The following is a 12,835-nucleotide window of genomic DNA, read 5'->3' as shown; positions in this document are numbered from 1 at the left end:
TGTTAAAAGCTGTCCTGGGAGAAATAACAAATCATTTACATATAGCGACAGGGGAACACGTACTCTGTAATCCACCCTCACCTGAGCATAGTAATATGGCAGCCCCTGAGCAGTGAGTCCCTCAGTACCTAGAGGCATGTGCCAGTCAGCTTCCTGCAGGAAATGGTTTTTGAGCGAGTATGGATTCATAGTCTTGCTCACCCTATCTCTTCTCTCTTCACCAGGTTTTGAACTCATCAAATGTGAGGACCCAGGAACTCCCCAGTTTGGCTATAAGGTTCATGACGGAGGCCATTTTGCAGGGAGCTCTGTGTCCTTCAGCTGTGACCCTGGATACAGCCTGCGGGGCAGTGAGGAACTGCTGTGTCTGAGCGGAGAACGCAGAACCTGGGACCGGCCTCTCCCCACCTGCGTCGGTAGGAGTCCTCTCGCTTGCCATTGTCACACACTTAGCAAGTGGGGCCAAAGCCAAGTCATGCCCTCAGAATTGCAATGCTAGTGAGAGAGAAGAGGTAGCAGAGTCAGTTAGAAAGGGAGAGGTGGAGCTTTTGCCTGGGTGCCAGAGGTTCCTGCAACACCAAGACTCAGATGAGTCTCCAACTCACTCTGGTCCTCAGTTTCTCTATAGGCAAAATGGAGCTCATGCTCCCTTCTCTGAGGAAATGTTGAAAGAAAGAGTAAGATCATGAGCTGGCATCTTCTTAAGCCTGTGGCGCTTCCAGAATATCAGCAGAGGCTCTCTGGAAGCTTTATCTGTGTGTCACAGGACAAGAGAAATCGGGTCCAAGGCAGAAATGTGAAATAGGCAGCACATGTCATTCTGTCTGTCTGGCCTTTCATTTCTCACCACCCACCTCGCTGCACGTGTCACCTTCCCTGTTGATCTGGATCCCCACAACACTACTTAGTCCTGCTTCCCCATCCCCAAACACCAAGCCTTCCCCTCTCTCCATCCCTTCCCCACGTCCCACAGCCTCCACGTGTCTGTGCAGCACTGGCTAATCTTTTAAGAACAAAAACACTGGGAAAACATTTAAGTGCCTACCAAGCTCTATATGCCAGACTTGGTGCGTCTATGTTTCGGTATGTGCAGAAGAAAAGAAATACAAAAAGAAAAAAGTATTTTCCCTGCCCTTAGGGAGCCCATACTCTAGCAAGAAGAATAGACACTGAAACAGATCATTGATAATACAAGATAAGCACTGTAAAAAGAAGTATGTGCAAAGTGTTAGGGGAATATGAGAAAGTTTTGCGTAGGAGGTGATATTTCAATTGAAACTTGAAAGGATGGGTAAGAATTCACCACCGGGAAAGTGAGGTAGGGAGGCGATCATTCTAGCCTGAGCATGTGCAAGGGCTGAAGGTGTAAACCAGGATGGTGGGAAATGTTAACGGCCAATATTCTTTTCCTCTGGACAACTACATTTTAGTAGGATCTTCAACACTTACACAACAGAGTGTCTAAAAGCAAGGACTTTAAGTCTGAAAGTGGGCTGACCAGGATAGTAGGCTCCAAGTAGCCTCCAGAGTCTACCTCTCTCTTTGTGTTTAAGATCGATTCAGTCTGTGATCATGCCCCATCCCTTTCTCCCTGCATCCTTTTTTATCCCCTTCTTTCATTCATGTGCCAGGCCTGTGCCAGGCCTCTTCCAGGCCCTGGGAATACAGAGGAAAAAGCAGATCCCAGACCAGTGAGGGAGACACATGCAGAAACAGACAACCGTATAATGCGATAGGCAAGCCAGAGCAAGCGAAATGTGAAGGAGAGATGATGGTTCACATTATAAGACAATTATTTGCTTTGCAGAAAGGATTCAGGGTAAGGTTCTTTTGAATATCAAATTTGCCAGTTGGACTGAACTTCGGGGATCCACTCAAGCAGTACTAGTAAGAATATTTATACTCTGAAATTCAGGCCTTTCCCACTGAGATTCTCTCAGTCCTCACTTAGGGGAGTGAGGCTGTGTACTTGGGATTACGTGTGTATATTTTTAAATATGTCACGTTGTTGTAGACTTTATCACAGCCTGCCAGAAATGACTATTGTAACTTAAAACATCCAGATGTTTTCTTCATTGATGAGTGCATGCTACAGCCCAGAGAAAACAGCCAAGGCTCTCTGTTGGAAAGAAGGGAGAGCACCAGAAAGAGTGGCTTCTTATGGTCTTACCAGTGAATCTGCTACAGGCTGGCCACTTGGCCCCTCCTGCCTACCTGCCAGTCCTCAGATAAAGTGATCCATGAGGAAAGAAGCAGTGTGTCCTTGAGGAAGTACTCCTTTAAACACTCACTTTCTGGAAAGCAGGACGGGTTTCTCCATCTGGAATATGGAAGGCAGCTCTAGCCAAGGACAACGGTAGTGTCCTATCACCTTTCTAGATATCTCCTCTATTTGTGGGGCCAAACAGGCTTTCTCCCCACAATTTATAGTTCATCCTCTCACCCACACTCTGCTCCCTGCCATGGGCCCACTCGGCCCTGTGTCTTTCAATCAGGTTGGCATCTCCCATCCCAATAGCCCCATAGAGGGAAGACTCACGGTGAACCTGGAGCAAAGGATCTGGTCTCATGAGCAGGCTTACTGACAGAGAACCCCTCTCTCCACCATGCCTTAGTGGTCTCATGTCAAGCCATGGGGCCCAAGAGATGCTTATTGGTCCTTTGTAGCAACAGGTGAAGGTCATTCTTCCATTTGTGACTTTGATCCCATCTTCTATTACTTCGACCGACTTGTTCATCAATCACTCCCTTTTCCAAAAAAACTTTGCAATAAATCTCCTCCTCTTCATTTTCACTCATGCTCCCTTGATTCAGACCTTTCTAGTGATTCGCCTTGGAAACAAGCTTTTCTCAGTCATCCACCCATTTACTCATTCGATAAATATTTATTAAAACATCTATAATGTGCCAAACACTACTCTAAGCACTTGATGTGCAAATTTGAGTAAGACAAGGTCTATGCTGCCAAGGAGCTTATAGTCTCATGAAGGAGATAGTCATGATAATAGCTTGTTACACATCTTTTCATGCACAGTGTGAATATACCACATTTGTTTATCCATTCATCAGTTGATGGACATGTGGGTTGTTTCCATTTGGCGGTGATTATGAATAATGCTACTATGATCATTCATTACACATTTTTCTGTGAACGTATGTTTTCATTTCTCTTGGGTAGATACCTAAGAGCAGAATTGCTGGGGTCATAGGCTAACTATGTTGAACATCTTGAGGAATTTTGAAACTGTTTTCCAAAGAGGCTGCGCCATTTTTTATTTCCACCAGCCACGAGTGAGAGTTTCCAGTTTCTCCACATCCTCACCTACACTTGTTAGTGTCAGTCTTTTTTAGTTTAGCCATCCTCGTGGATATGAAATGGTACCTCATTGTGATTTTCGTTTGCAGCCCCCTAATGACTGATGATGATAAACACCTCTTCATATGCTCATTAGCTATTTTTTTGTGTGTATACCTTCTTTGCAGAAATGCCTATTCAGATCCTTTGGCCATTTTTTAATTGGATTGCTGGTCTTTTCGCTATTGAGTTGTAGGAAATCTTTGTAGATTCTGGATACAAGACTCATCCAGGGACCTTCTATATCCTGTGCTCAGTCACCTGGAATGAATGAGAGGGACACAGGGACACAGTCAAGAGGAGCCACCAAGTCTTGGTTGGCAGCGAAGGCCACCCCATGAAGCTCACTCTTTTGGGATTTTTTTCAGCTGAGTGTGGAGGGACAGTGAAAGGAGAGGTGTCGGGGCAGGTGCTGTCACCTGGGTATCCAGCTCCTTACGAACACAATCTCAACTGCATCTGGACCATCGAGGCTGACGCCGGCTGCACCATTGGGTAAGTGTCAGGGCCGGCAAAGTAATCAGCGCCAGTTCAGGGGAGTCATCTCCAGCATCATCACCAGATCACCCAGCTAGCAGCTGGTCCCGCCCACCTCACCTGGAGGCCTCTGTGATCAACAGTGGTTGTTGTGACCCCAGGCGTGGGCTGGGGCCCATAGAAAACCTGGAAAGGTTAATTTCAGCCTCACAGGGCTGCAATCCAAGTTCAGACAACTCTGTTGCCTAGCTGGCACAGTTACAGCAGAGTAACAGAGGTCATGGACTTGAAATCATATGGGCCCCAGTTTGAATCCCAGCCCCACCCTTTACTGTTTGCAGGACCTTGGGTAAGTTCTTTATCCTCTCTGAGTATTACTGTCTCCTTCTGGATTATGATTCATAATACCAGCTTCTCAGGATAAACCACTTAAATGAGATGTTGCATAGTACTTGGAACGTAGTAAATATTTAATAATGGTTCTGTGAAACAATGGTTCTGCAGTTGTCTTACAGTAGTAAGAGTCGGCTTAGAGCTGTTTCAGCCCAGATTGCTTACGGTTTAGGGTGGTGGAGGGAATAATTACAAAAGGCCAGCAGTGTCTTTCCATATAAGCACCTGACCAACAGGAATTACTTATTGGAGTTCCAAGAAATCAGAGAAGACAGAGCCTGGCACACATATTGTCATATTAACTCTTCACAATAGCCCTATTAATAGTAATAGTAAACCCTAATAACAAACAGGCAGAGGAGCTGACCCTGGATGGCCAGGCTCAAGGAGCTGGAAATGGGACCACATGGCAGGAGCATCACCTGTGGTTTGGTGGTGGGGACAAGGCGGGCAGGGTGGAGGGGCGAGCGGAAGTGGGAGATGAAGCTGGTGGAGCCGGCTGTAACTAGAGCATGAAGGGCCTTGGGGGCTGTGATGCTGGGTTTGGACCCGTCCTGGCAGCCCAGTGGAGAACAGGTTGACTGGATCTGGGAGCCAGTGAGGAGATCGCCTCCAGAGTGTGGAGGGGCTGAGGAGGCCTGAGCCCAACCAGGGGCGGTGGGGACAGGGAAGAACAGACAAATTCAGGAGACATTTAAGCAGTCACACCAGCTGGTCTCACTCAGTAAACACGGAAATTGAGGTTTCTTCTGTTTCTCCAATTTTTTGTGTAACATACACTATGTAAAATATATAGAAAAGTCAATAGGACCCGTATACCTACCAGCTAGACTCAACCGTTGTGAATATTTTATCACATCTGCTTTCTCTCTTTTTTTTTTTTTTTCCTCAAGTACCTAAAATACATTGTGGAAATCATGACACTTCATTCCCTGGTGCTTTCATGTTCATCTTCTAAAGAGAAAGCTACTCTCCTCCATGACATAGCAACATTAGCATACCCAAGACATGCAGCATTAATTTCCTGGAATTAAGGGTTAAGACAAGGGTTGCAGGACAGCAGAGCAGATAGGAGCAGCCGACCGAGAGAGCACAAGAAATCAATGACAGGATTACTGGGCAGGAGCGAGGACTGTTATTTATGGGACAGGACAGTGGGTGCATGGGGTAGACTGGAGCATCCCTTCCTAGCTGTCAGGAAGAGAAGATCAAAACAGATACTAGAAATGTCCTCTCCTGGGTGACATAGCAAGAACCGTAAAGTCATGGAGCACGCTGAGAGCGTGTGTGAGGACTCCAAGAAGAGGAATAGCAGGAAGAAGGTAAAGGTGCTTCAGCCCTCCATCCGGAAGGCTCCTTGGAGCCACACAGCCTCAAAAGAGCTAATGCCAAGTGAGCAGAGGAGGGTTTCCCAGCTGCAGTGAGAGCTGCAGAAGGTGGAAGCGGAGCTCTCTCTCTCTCTCTCTCTCCTTCCCTCTCCCTCCCTCTCCTCTCCACCTCTCCTTTCTTCCCGCTCCCCCTACTTCTCTCTCTCTCTCTCTCTGTCTCTGTCTTTCTGTCTCTCTCCCTTCTTCCCTCTCCTTTCTTTCTCCCTCTATCCATCTCTCCCCGTCTCCCCACCTTTCCTTTCTCCCTCACCCTCCCCACACACCCCTCACTTGAATAACCAGCAGCAAAGTTAAGGGAATTCATAATTAGACTGAATTTAAACAAACACAAAAAGCCCCCTTTGTGTTTGAGTCCTTATTCAGAGTGAGATGTAGTTATTATTTTTGAAATGTGAATATCTATAGAATTTTTTATAAAAAATAGTCTTTTTAAAAAAATACTTATTTTTAAAAATTCAAAATACAAACGATAAAGAAGTTTATAAAGTAGAAATCAGAGGTCCCCATAATCTTACTCTGTTTTCCTCCCTACACCATCGATATTCATTCTACTTTGTATGCCAGAATCACATAAAGCAGATGCAACACACGTGCTTTCTAAAGCACGATCATCTCCGTGCAGGGCTCACTAACTTGCTTTTTGTTTTAGTATTTAACCATATATCATCATCTTATTATGTCAATATATAAAATCTGCCTCATTCTGTTTGATGGCTACAGGGAATTCTATTATATGTACAACCATAATTTATCTAACTACTCCCCTATTGATAAAGTGAATATTTTCAGTTTTTCACTCCAGTAAACATCCCTATACATGAATCTTTAAACAGTTGTCCAATTATTTTCTTAAGATGTATTCTGAGAAGACAAATTTCTATACAGGACTTCAAATTTCCCTCCAGATATTGCAACGATTTATACATCCAGCAAAAGCCTGCTTCCCCACACAGCATCACTAGGCATTGCCAGTCCTGTCAGTGTTTAGCAGTTTGATGGACAAAACGATACTCAATTGTCTTTACTGCTTCAAGTTTCTTCTATATTTTTCTTTGGGGGAATTTATTTTTTTCATATAGAGTGTTCAATTGGGTTCATTTCCAAATAGTCTATATTTCAGTTTAGATTTCATTGTAAGTTGAGTATTTAAGGATTTTTTAAAAGTTACTAAGTGGTTATATAGTCTCTGTGATCTTTTTTATTGTTTTTATTTTTCCGTTAGAGTTGACATTCAGTATTTTATATTAGTTTTGGGTGTACAGCATAATGGTTAGACATTTATATATGTTCTATGAACTTTTGAAGAAAGTGAAGAGTTCAGAGTTTCATATATTTCTTTTACATCAAATGTATTATGCTTTCTTTCAAACCAATGTATGCTTTTTTATTGCTTTCCTTTATTTTCACCTCTTCCTATTATTAGCTGACTTGACTTAATTGACTTTTTTCTATAGCGATTTGAAAGTTCTATATCCTATTTTTATTCTGCCAGTGATCATGTGTTTTTATTAATTACATTTTCAACAGTATTTACCCTGTTATTTCTTCCTCTTTGTTTTGGAAATGTTGTTTTTGTTTTGGTTTCTGTCTAAGGAAGCTGCATCTTTTTGTTTTCAGATCCCTCTCGACAGCCTACTTTTATTTTATCAATGTATCGTCATCTTGCGTCTCTCTGAGAATATTATTCATGTTTTGTTTTACAACATATTCTGTTCTTCCCCTGCATTAACTGCATTTTGCAGTTGGACCATTCGGTCTGACTCTTCCGCTGGATTCCTTTGAAGAGCTTATTCTCTTCGCATCCTAGTTTTGTCATTCATTCACTATCGAGCCCTAGCTAAGACCTGGGCTGTGGCACCAGACAACCTGCCAGTCTTCCTAGCTACGTAGCTTAGGAAACTCTTCAAGCAGGCACCTCAGTACTCATATCTGTAAAATAGTGGTTAAAAATAGTACCCACCACCTAAGTTTGCTCTGAGGATTAAGTGAGCTAACATACCATAACAAACAAGTGATGAGTGCCCCCTCCAGGAGCTGGATAGGTGGTTGTTTGTTTTACCCAGATGGTGCATTCCCCTGAGCAAAGCAAGTTATAGGTCACCCCTTAGAGTCACTTGTGGCAGGTGCCAAGCTATTGGCGGGAATATATGTCAAGCAGTCTTCCCTTTGGGTGTGCCAAATGGGAGAGGATGTGAGATCGCCCACAGGCCAGTCTCTAAGGTTATTCCCAGGGCACAGGCAAGAGAAAGCTTGCAGATACCTCTTCCCACTGCCCCAACGTTGGAAGTAACCAGAGAGATCTATGGTCAACCTCAGTCCAGCAAACTGGGCAAGGGTAGTAACCTTCTGGGAGTGCCCAGGAGGGACAGTGGGTAACTACAGGGGTCAGTGGCCAGGCTGACTCGTGAGCAGGTCTAAGCAGGAATGTAGGCCCTTCGTAGATGTGCATGACAAGAGTGGGCTGGCAATCAGACCCTGCCCTTGAACACAGGGGACATCTCGCAGCATTTTTTCTCTGATTGCCAAGAATGGGACAGGCTGATTGATGAACTCCATCCAGGCCTGGTAGCTAATAGCAAGAGAGCAGACCAGTGAGCTGCACTTTCCACATCACTCTTTCGTGTGTCATCAGTACATACAACATGAAAGTTTCATTCCATATTGGGGGCGGGAACCTCTTCTCAGTTTCCGACGTTGGGTCAGAATTTTCTTTTTTCTAATTAGTGGACCAGCTCAGGTGAAAATTGGAGAAGAGAGGGAGGCAAAGCCTTTTGCTCTTGGTCCTGCCCTCTACCTAGCATTTAGCAAACACCCACAACGTTCTGAATCAGTTAAATTGTCCCCATTTTATAGATGAGCTCATTGAGGCCCAGAAAGGGTGAATGTTGTTCCGCACTTACTCAGTGAGGTGGCGTTCAATGCCGTCCTGTCTAGCTCCAGTCTCTTCTCTTCCCTGCCTGCCATTCTGACCCTGGTTTAGTTCCATTCAACTGAACATGCACTGAACACCTTCCCTGTGCCAAACTGTATATGCTGTCCAGTGGGAAACACGCAGATCAGCCTGAGATCAGTCCTTGCCTTCCAAGGGCTCGCATGCTCGTGGGGAAATAGTCAGACAGGGACTCTGAGACAAGCGAAAGTCAGCTCAGTAACAGAGAAGAGAGAGATGTTGTGCCTGGACGTGTAGAGGCCAATGATCCAATTGAGAAGCAGTGCAGTGGAGGCCTGAACACAGGGGAGAGACAGGGCCTCACCACAAGAGTGCTCACTTGATGTGGTGGGGGCCTGCGTCGGGGGAGATAAGGTTTTGTGGGTAACGAGGGGTCTCTGCAGGACCCTGAGTGCGGAAATGAGAACTCTGACTGGATTTCTCACGATAACGAGGAGCCATTGGAATAGTTAGAAGACAGTAATGACATTCAGCTCAATTAAAAATCCTAGAGCATTTACTCAGTGCCAGGCTTTCTGCCAGGCACTGAGCACATAAATATAAATAAGGAACAGTCTTTTCCCTTGAAGGCCTCCGTCTTATAGATAGACATTTCAACAGTTAGGAGTAGAAATAGAAAAACTGACTAAAGCAGGCTTTAACAGATGGAGGTTCGCTTTTCTCCTGGAACAAGCCCCCGAAGGTCCCATCCAGACCTGTGCTCTGGATGCCATCACCTTTCTTCTTGCTCTGCCATCCCGAGGCTTTCATCCTCATGGTTACCTAGTCAGCTGCTACAGCTCCAGGCATTATGTCTGTGTTCCAGTTTAAAAGGAGAGGGAGGTGGAAAGGGCACAGCTTTCTTCTTGTGAGCGTTTGCCTATTTATTCGGGAAGAACCGCTATCCTTAGAGACATCATCCTACATCTCATTAGTCGGAACTTGCCATGCCTGGCTGAGGGAAAGTTGGAAATCAATTTTGTTTTGCTTTTACAATTTCAATAGTGGAGACAGATGAGAGATTTAGAAATGGAGCACAGATAAGCCAACCTACAGTGTTTGCTATAGATTCTAATATAATGTGATAAGTGCTATAGTAGATGTGTGTTCAAAACAATAGAAAAGCATTTGCAAGGACAGCTCGTAATTCCAGGTGACAGTTGGGGGCAGGGTGTTACAGAGAGGAAGTACTATTCTAGCTCCACTTTAAAAAACAGCCGTAGTTCACCATGCAGGGTGGAGGTAAAGACCCTCCAGGCATGTGAAAGAGGGGGCGGTGCGAATGTACATAGCTAACTCTAGAAGACCTGTTGTCAGGTGTGACATGACGACATCTCCATTTCAGGAAGATCGGTGGCAGCAATGCAGAGGATAAATTGGCTGGGAAACCAGAGAGAGGGTCTAGTATAACTATTTGAGGGGTCCTGGTTACATTCTGAATAACTGAGTTTTGTTTCTTGAGTACAAATTGGGTTGAGGTTGAGATCTATATGTGTCTGACTACACGGAGGGAAAGGAAGGAAGGGAGAAGAGATGGCCCTTAGCGGGTGTGCTTGCCCTGAAGAGATCTGAGGCCCATGAAGGATGGAAAACTTATCGTTCCTAGAAGCTTTGATTTCTGCTCCTAATGCTCATTTAGTCATAAAGCTCATATTTGCTAATAATCCTCGTTGCTTGATTTTTAACTGTAAGGATGCTTCCTAATGACTAATGCAGAGGGCAACCTGGAAACTCCATTCTTGGCTGTTGGCCACAAAGCAGTAGGATTAGCAAGAGAGGGGTGGGGGCTCGCTTTTGATTAACCAGAACCCCTGCCCAGTGGAGCTTGTCTTCCTGGGAGGATGCTGGACTAGACAAAACATCTGGCTGTGCCCGAAGCCCAGATTCCCCCTCTGCAGTTTCATATCAGTCCTAGGGCAGCAGTCTCCCCGCTGTGATCAGTGTTGCTTCCCTTTAAACCAGCGAGTGGGCAGCTGGCCCAGAGGAGGCAGAAGGCACCAGAAGTGAAGCTTCTGTTCACAGCTCTTGCCAGGAATCGTGGCCGCAGGTTTAGCATTTTCCAGAAGGTTTATTTTCGAGCAGTGACAGTAAGTTAAACCTTAAACAGAGAAGGTCCATGTACTTGCACTGCAAGAGCTGACCTCCTGAAGGAACTAAACAGATAAGCCTACACACAGTGGGGTACTCCTTTGTCAGGTTTAAGGTTTCAACAATTGGGGAATAGTCAAAAAGAGCTCAAAAGTTTTTTGAAAGAGGATGTGGGTAACCTGGTAGGTATAAATGTAAGTTTAAGAATAGTGGTGCTCTCTGGCAATTTCATTTTTCATGGATGACCTCTAGAAAAGAAACACAACCTACTTCAAATTATCCAGTAATAATAATCCAGCTGAGCTACACTGGATAGGTACATTGGCCATACATCAACTTGACTGTCACTTTACAATCCCAGAGATGGATGCCGACATCTGTTAGGAGAAAATAAACAGTTCAACCAAAGAAATGCAGGCCTTGTTGGCTGGCCACACTGGACCTGGATAGATCTTTCTCTTTCAAAAGATAAGTAAAGAAATAAGCAGGAAATAAAATAAACTTGTGATGGCACTTAAAACTTACCATTCTCAAAAAAGAGGACCATTTCCCTAAAGAAATAGGAACATATTTTCCAAAAAGATTTTTGTCTACAATAGACGAAAGAAAATTTAAATAGGTATATAGATAATATTCTCATTTAAATATACAAAATAAGGATGATAAGGAAGAGAAGATGTAGGATAAATGGGGGAGGGGAACTCCTGAGAGAGAACGACAATGATGGAGACAAGTTGAGAATGCAAAAAAAGTAAATACATGGTAACAATTAAAATCCACAGTAGCAGCATGTGCCTTGTTAGAAAGACAAGCATTGAAGTAGGAGACAAGCTAAAGAATCTCTCTGAGACTGCAGAAAAAAATTACGAAGGTATGGAAGTAATGAAAGTTGCCAACTGTGGAAGACAGAGTGCCAATCCAGGCAGATAAATGAAGGAGAACAATGAGTAAATGGAGCAGAAGGTATAATAAAATGCAAAACATCAGCTAACTCCTTTGAGAAGAGAGGCAGAGGGATGAAGTGACCAGTGCTAAAATTTTCTTGATAAATTAAAAGGACTCATTGAGTTCCAGGTAAAATGATTTAGATACAATTTAATGAAAAACGAAACTGTCCCAAAGATAATTTAAAAATCTCTAAAAGCATTTGCCAAAACACACTCACACAGGTAAGTACACAATCAGCTCTCATCAAATAAAACAGTAATTTATGAAAAACAAGCAGCACAACTAATCCCATCCTCCTAAAATTTCTTCTCTGTAATATCAAAGACCAAAGCCAATGATGTTATGAGACCCAACAATCATTGATTCAGCCAAGATACAACATGCACAAAAGCCACAGAAAATTGCCAGTCAGGTTCCTTGATGAACTTGTAAAGATCTTGCAGTAGGCTGAATGATAGCCCCCAAAGATATCAGGCCCTAATTCCTGGAAGCTGTAAATGTTACCTTATTTGGAAAGATCTTTGCAAGATGTGATTAAACTGAGGATTTTGTTACATTATCAAGGTGGGTCCTAAACACAATCACATGTATTTTATACACAAGGAAGAGAAGATGATAGGAAGACAGACACAGAAATTGGAATGACGCAGCCACAAGCCAAGGAATGCCAATAGCCACCAGAAGTCGGAAGAGGCAAAGAACAGATTCTCCTCTAGAGATGACGGAGGGGGCGTGGCCCTGCCGACACCTCGATTTCATTGTAACCATACTGATTTCAGACATCTGGCCTCCAGAACTTTGACAGAATAAATGTCTGTGGTTTCAAGTCACCAAGTTTGTAGTACTCTGTTACAGCAGCCACAGGAAACTGAAACAGATGTATAATTTTTAGCCTACCGAGATGTTTAGGAAAAACTATACTATGAATGATGACCATGAAAGACATTTAATTTGAGTCTATAGTCTCTGATTATATTGTCAGTGGTTTGATAATGGGAGAAGTCATAGGGGAAAGCAAAATCTTTTTAGGTTTTCTGTCTTAACATGATGGAGAGTGAAATGACATATTGTTTTTCTTAAATCTGATAATTAGAGAAATGCAAGTTTGGGGGTATTTTTTCAAACACGTTTAAAGATGCTTAAAGTAGAATTAAAAGCAAAATGTATACTTTACAAATCACTGAAGAAACTGTGAAAATTAAAAAATATTACAAAAAGGAAAAGGAAATAGCAAGAAAATATAATAAACAAAAAGCA

The 12,835-nt window shown here is 43.5% G+C and overlaps 1 protein-coding gene across 7 annotated transcripts in view; it reads left to right on the top strand.

The window, feature by feature from the left end:
• Positions 1 to 12,835, top strand: part of CSMD2 (CUB and Sushi multiple domains 2) — a 545,384-nt gene that overhangs the window by 394,946 nt on the left and 137,603 nt on the right. For all 7 annotated transcript variants that reach the window (XM_039837029.1, XM_039837028.1, XM_039837026.1 and 4 more), the window contains 2 exons: positions 225 to 416; positions 3,724 to 3,850. In XM_039837029.1, the coding sequence (XP_039692963.1) occupies positions 225 to 416; positions 3,724 to 3,850 (319 nt within the window). The remainder of the gene's footprint in view (positions 1 to 224; positions 417 to 3,723; positions 3,851 to 12,835) is intronic.

The sequence above is a fragment of the Pteropus medius genome, unplaced genomic scaffold (genome assembly GCF_902729225.1).
Source record: "Pteropus medius unplaced genomic scaffold, Ma_sr-lr_union100, whole genome shotgun sequence".
Classification (NCBI taxonomy): domain Eukaryota; kingdom Metazoa; phylum Chordata; class Mammalia; order Chiroptera; family Pteropodidae; genus Pteropus; species Pteropus medius.
The sequence above is the reverse complement of the archived record's forward strand: the minus strand, read 5'-3'. Positions and strand labels throughout refer to the sequence as shown.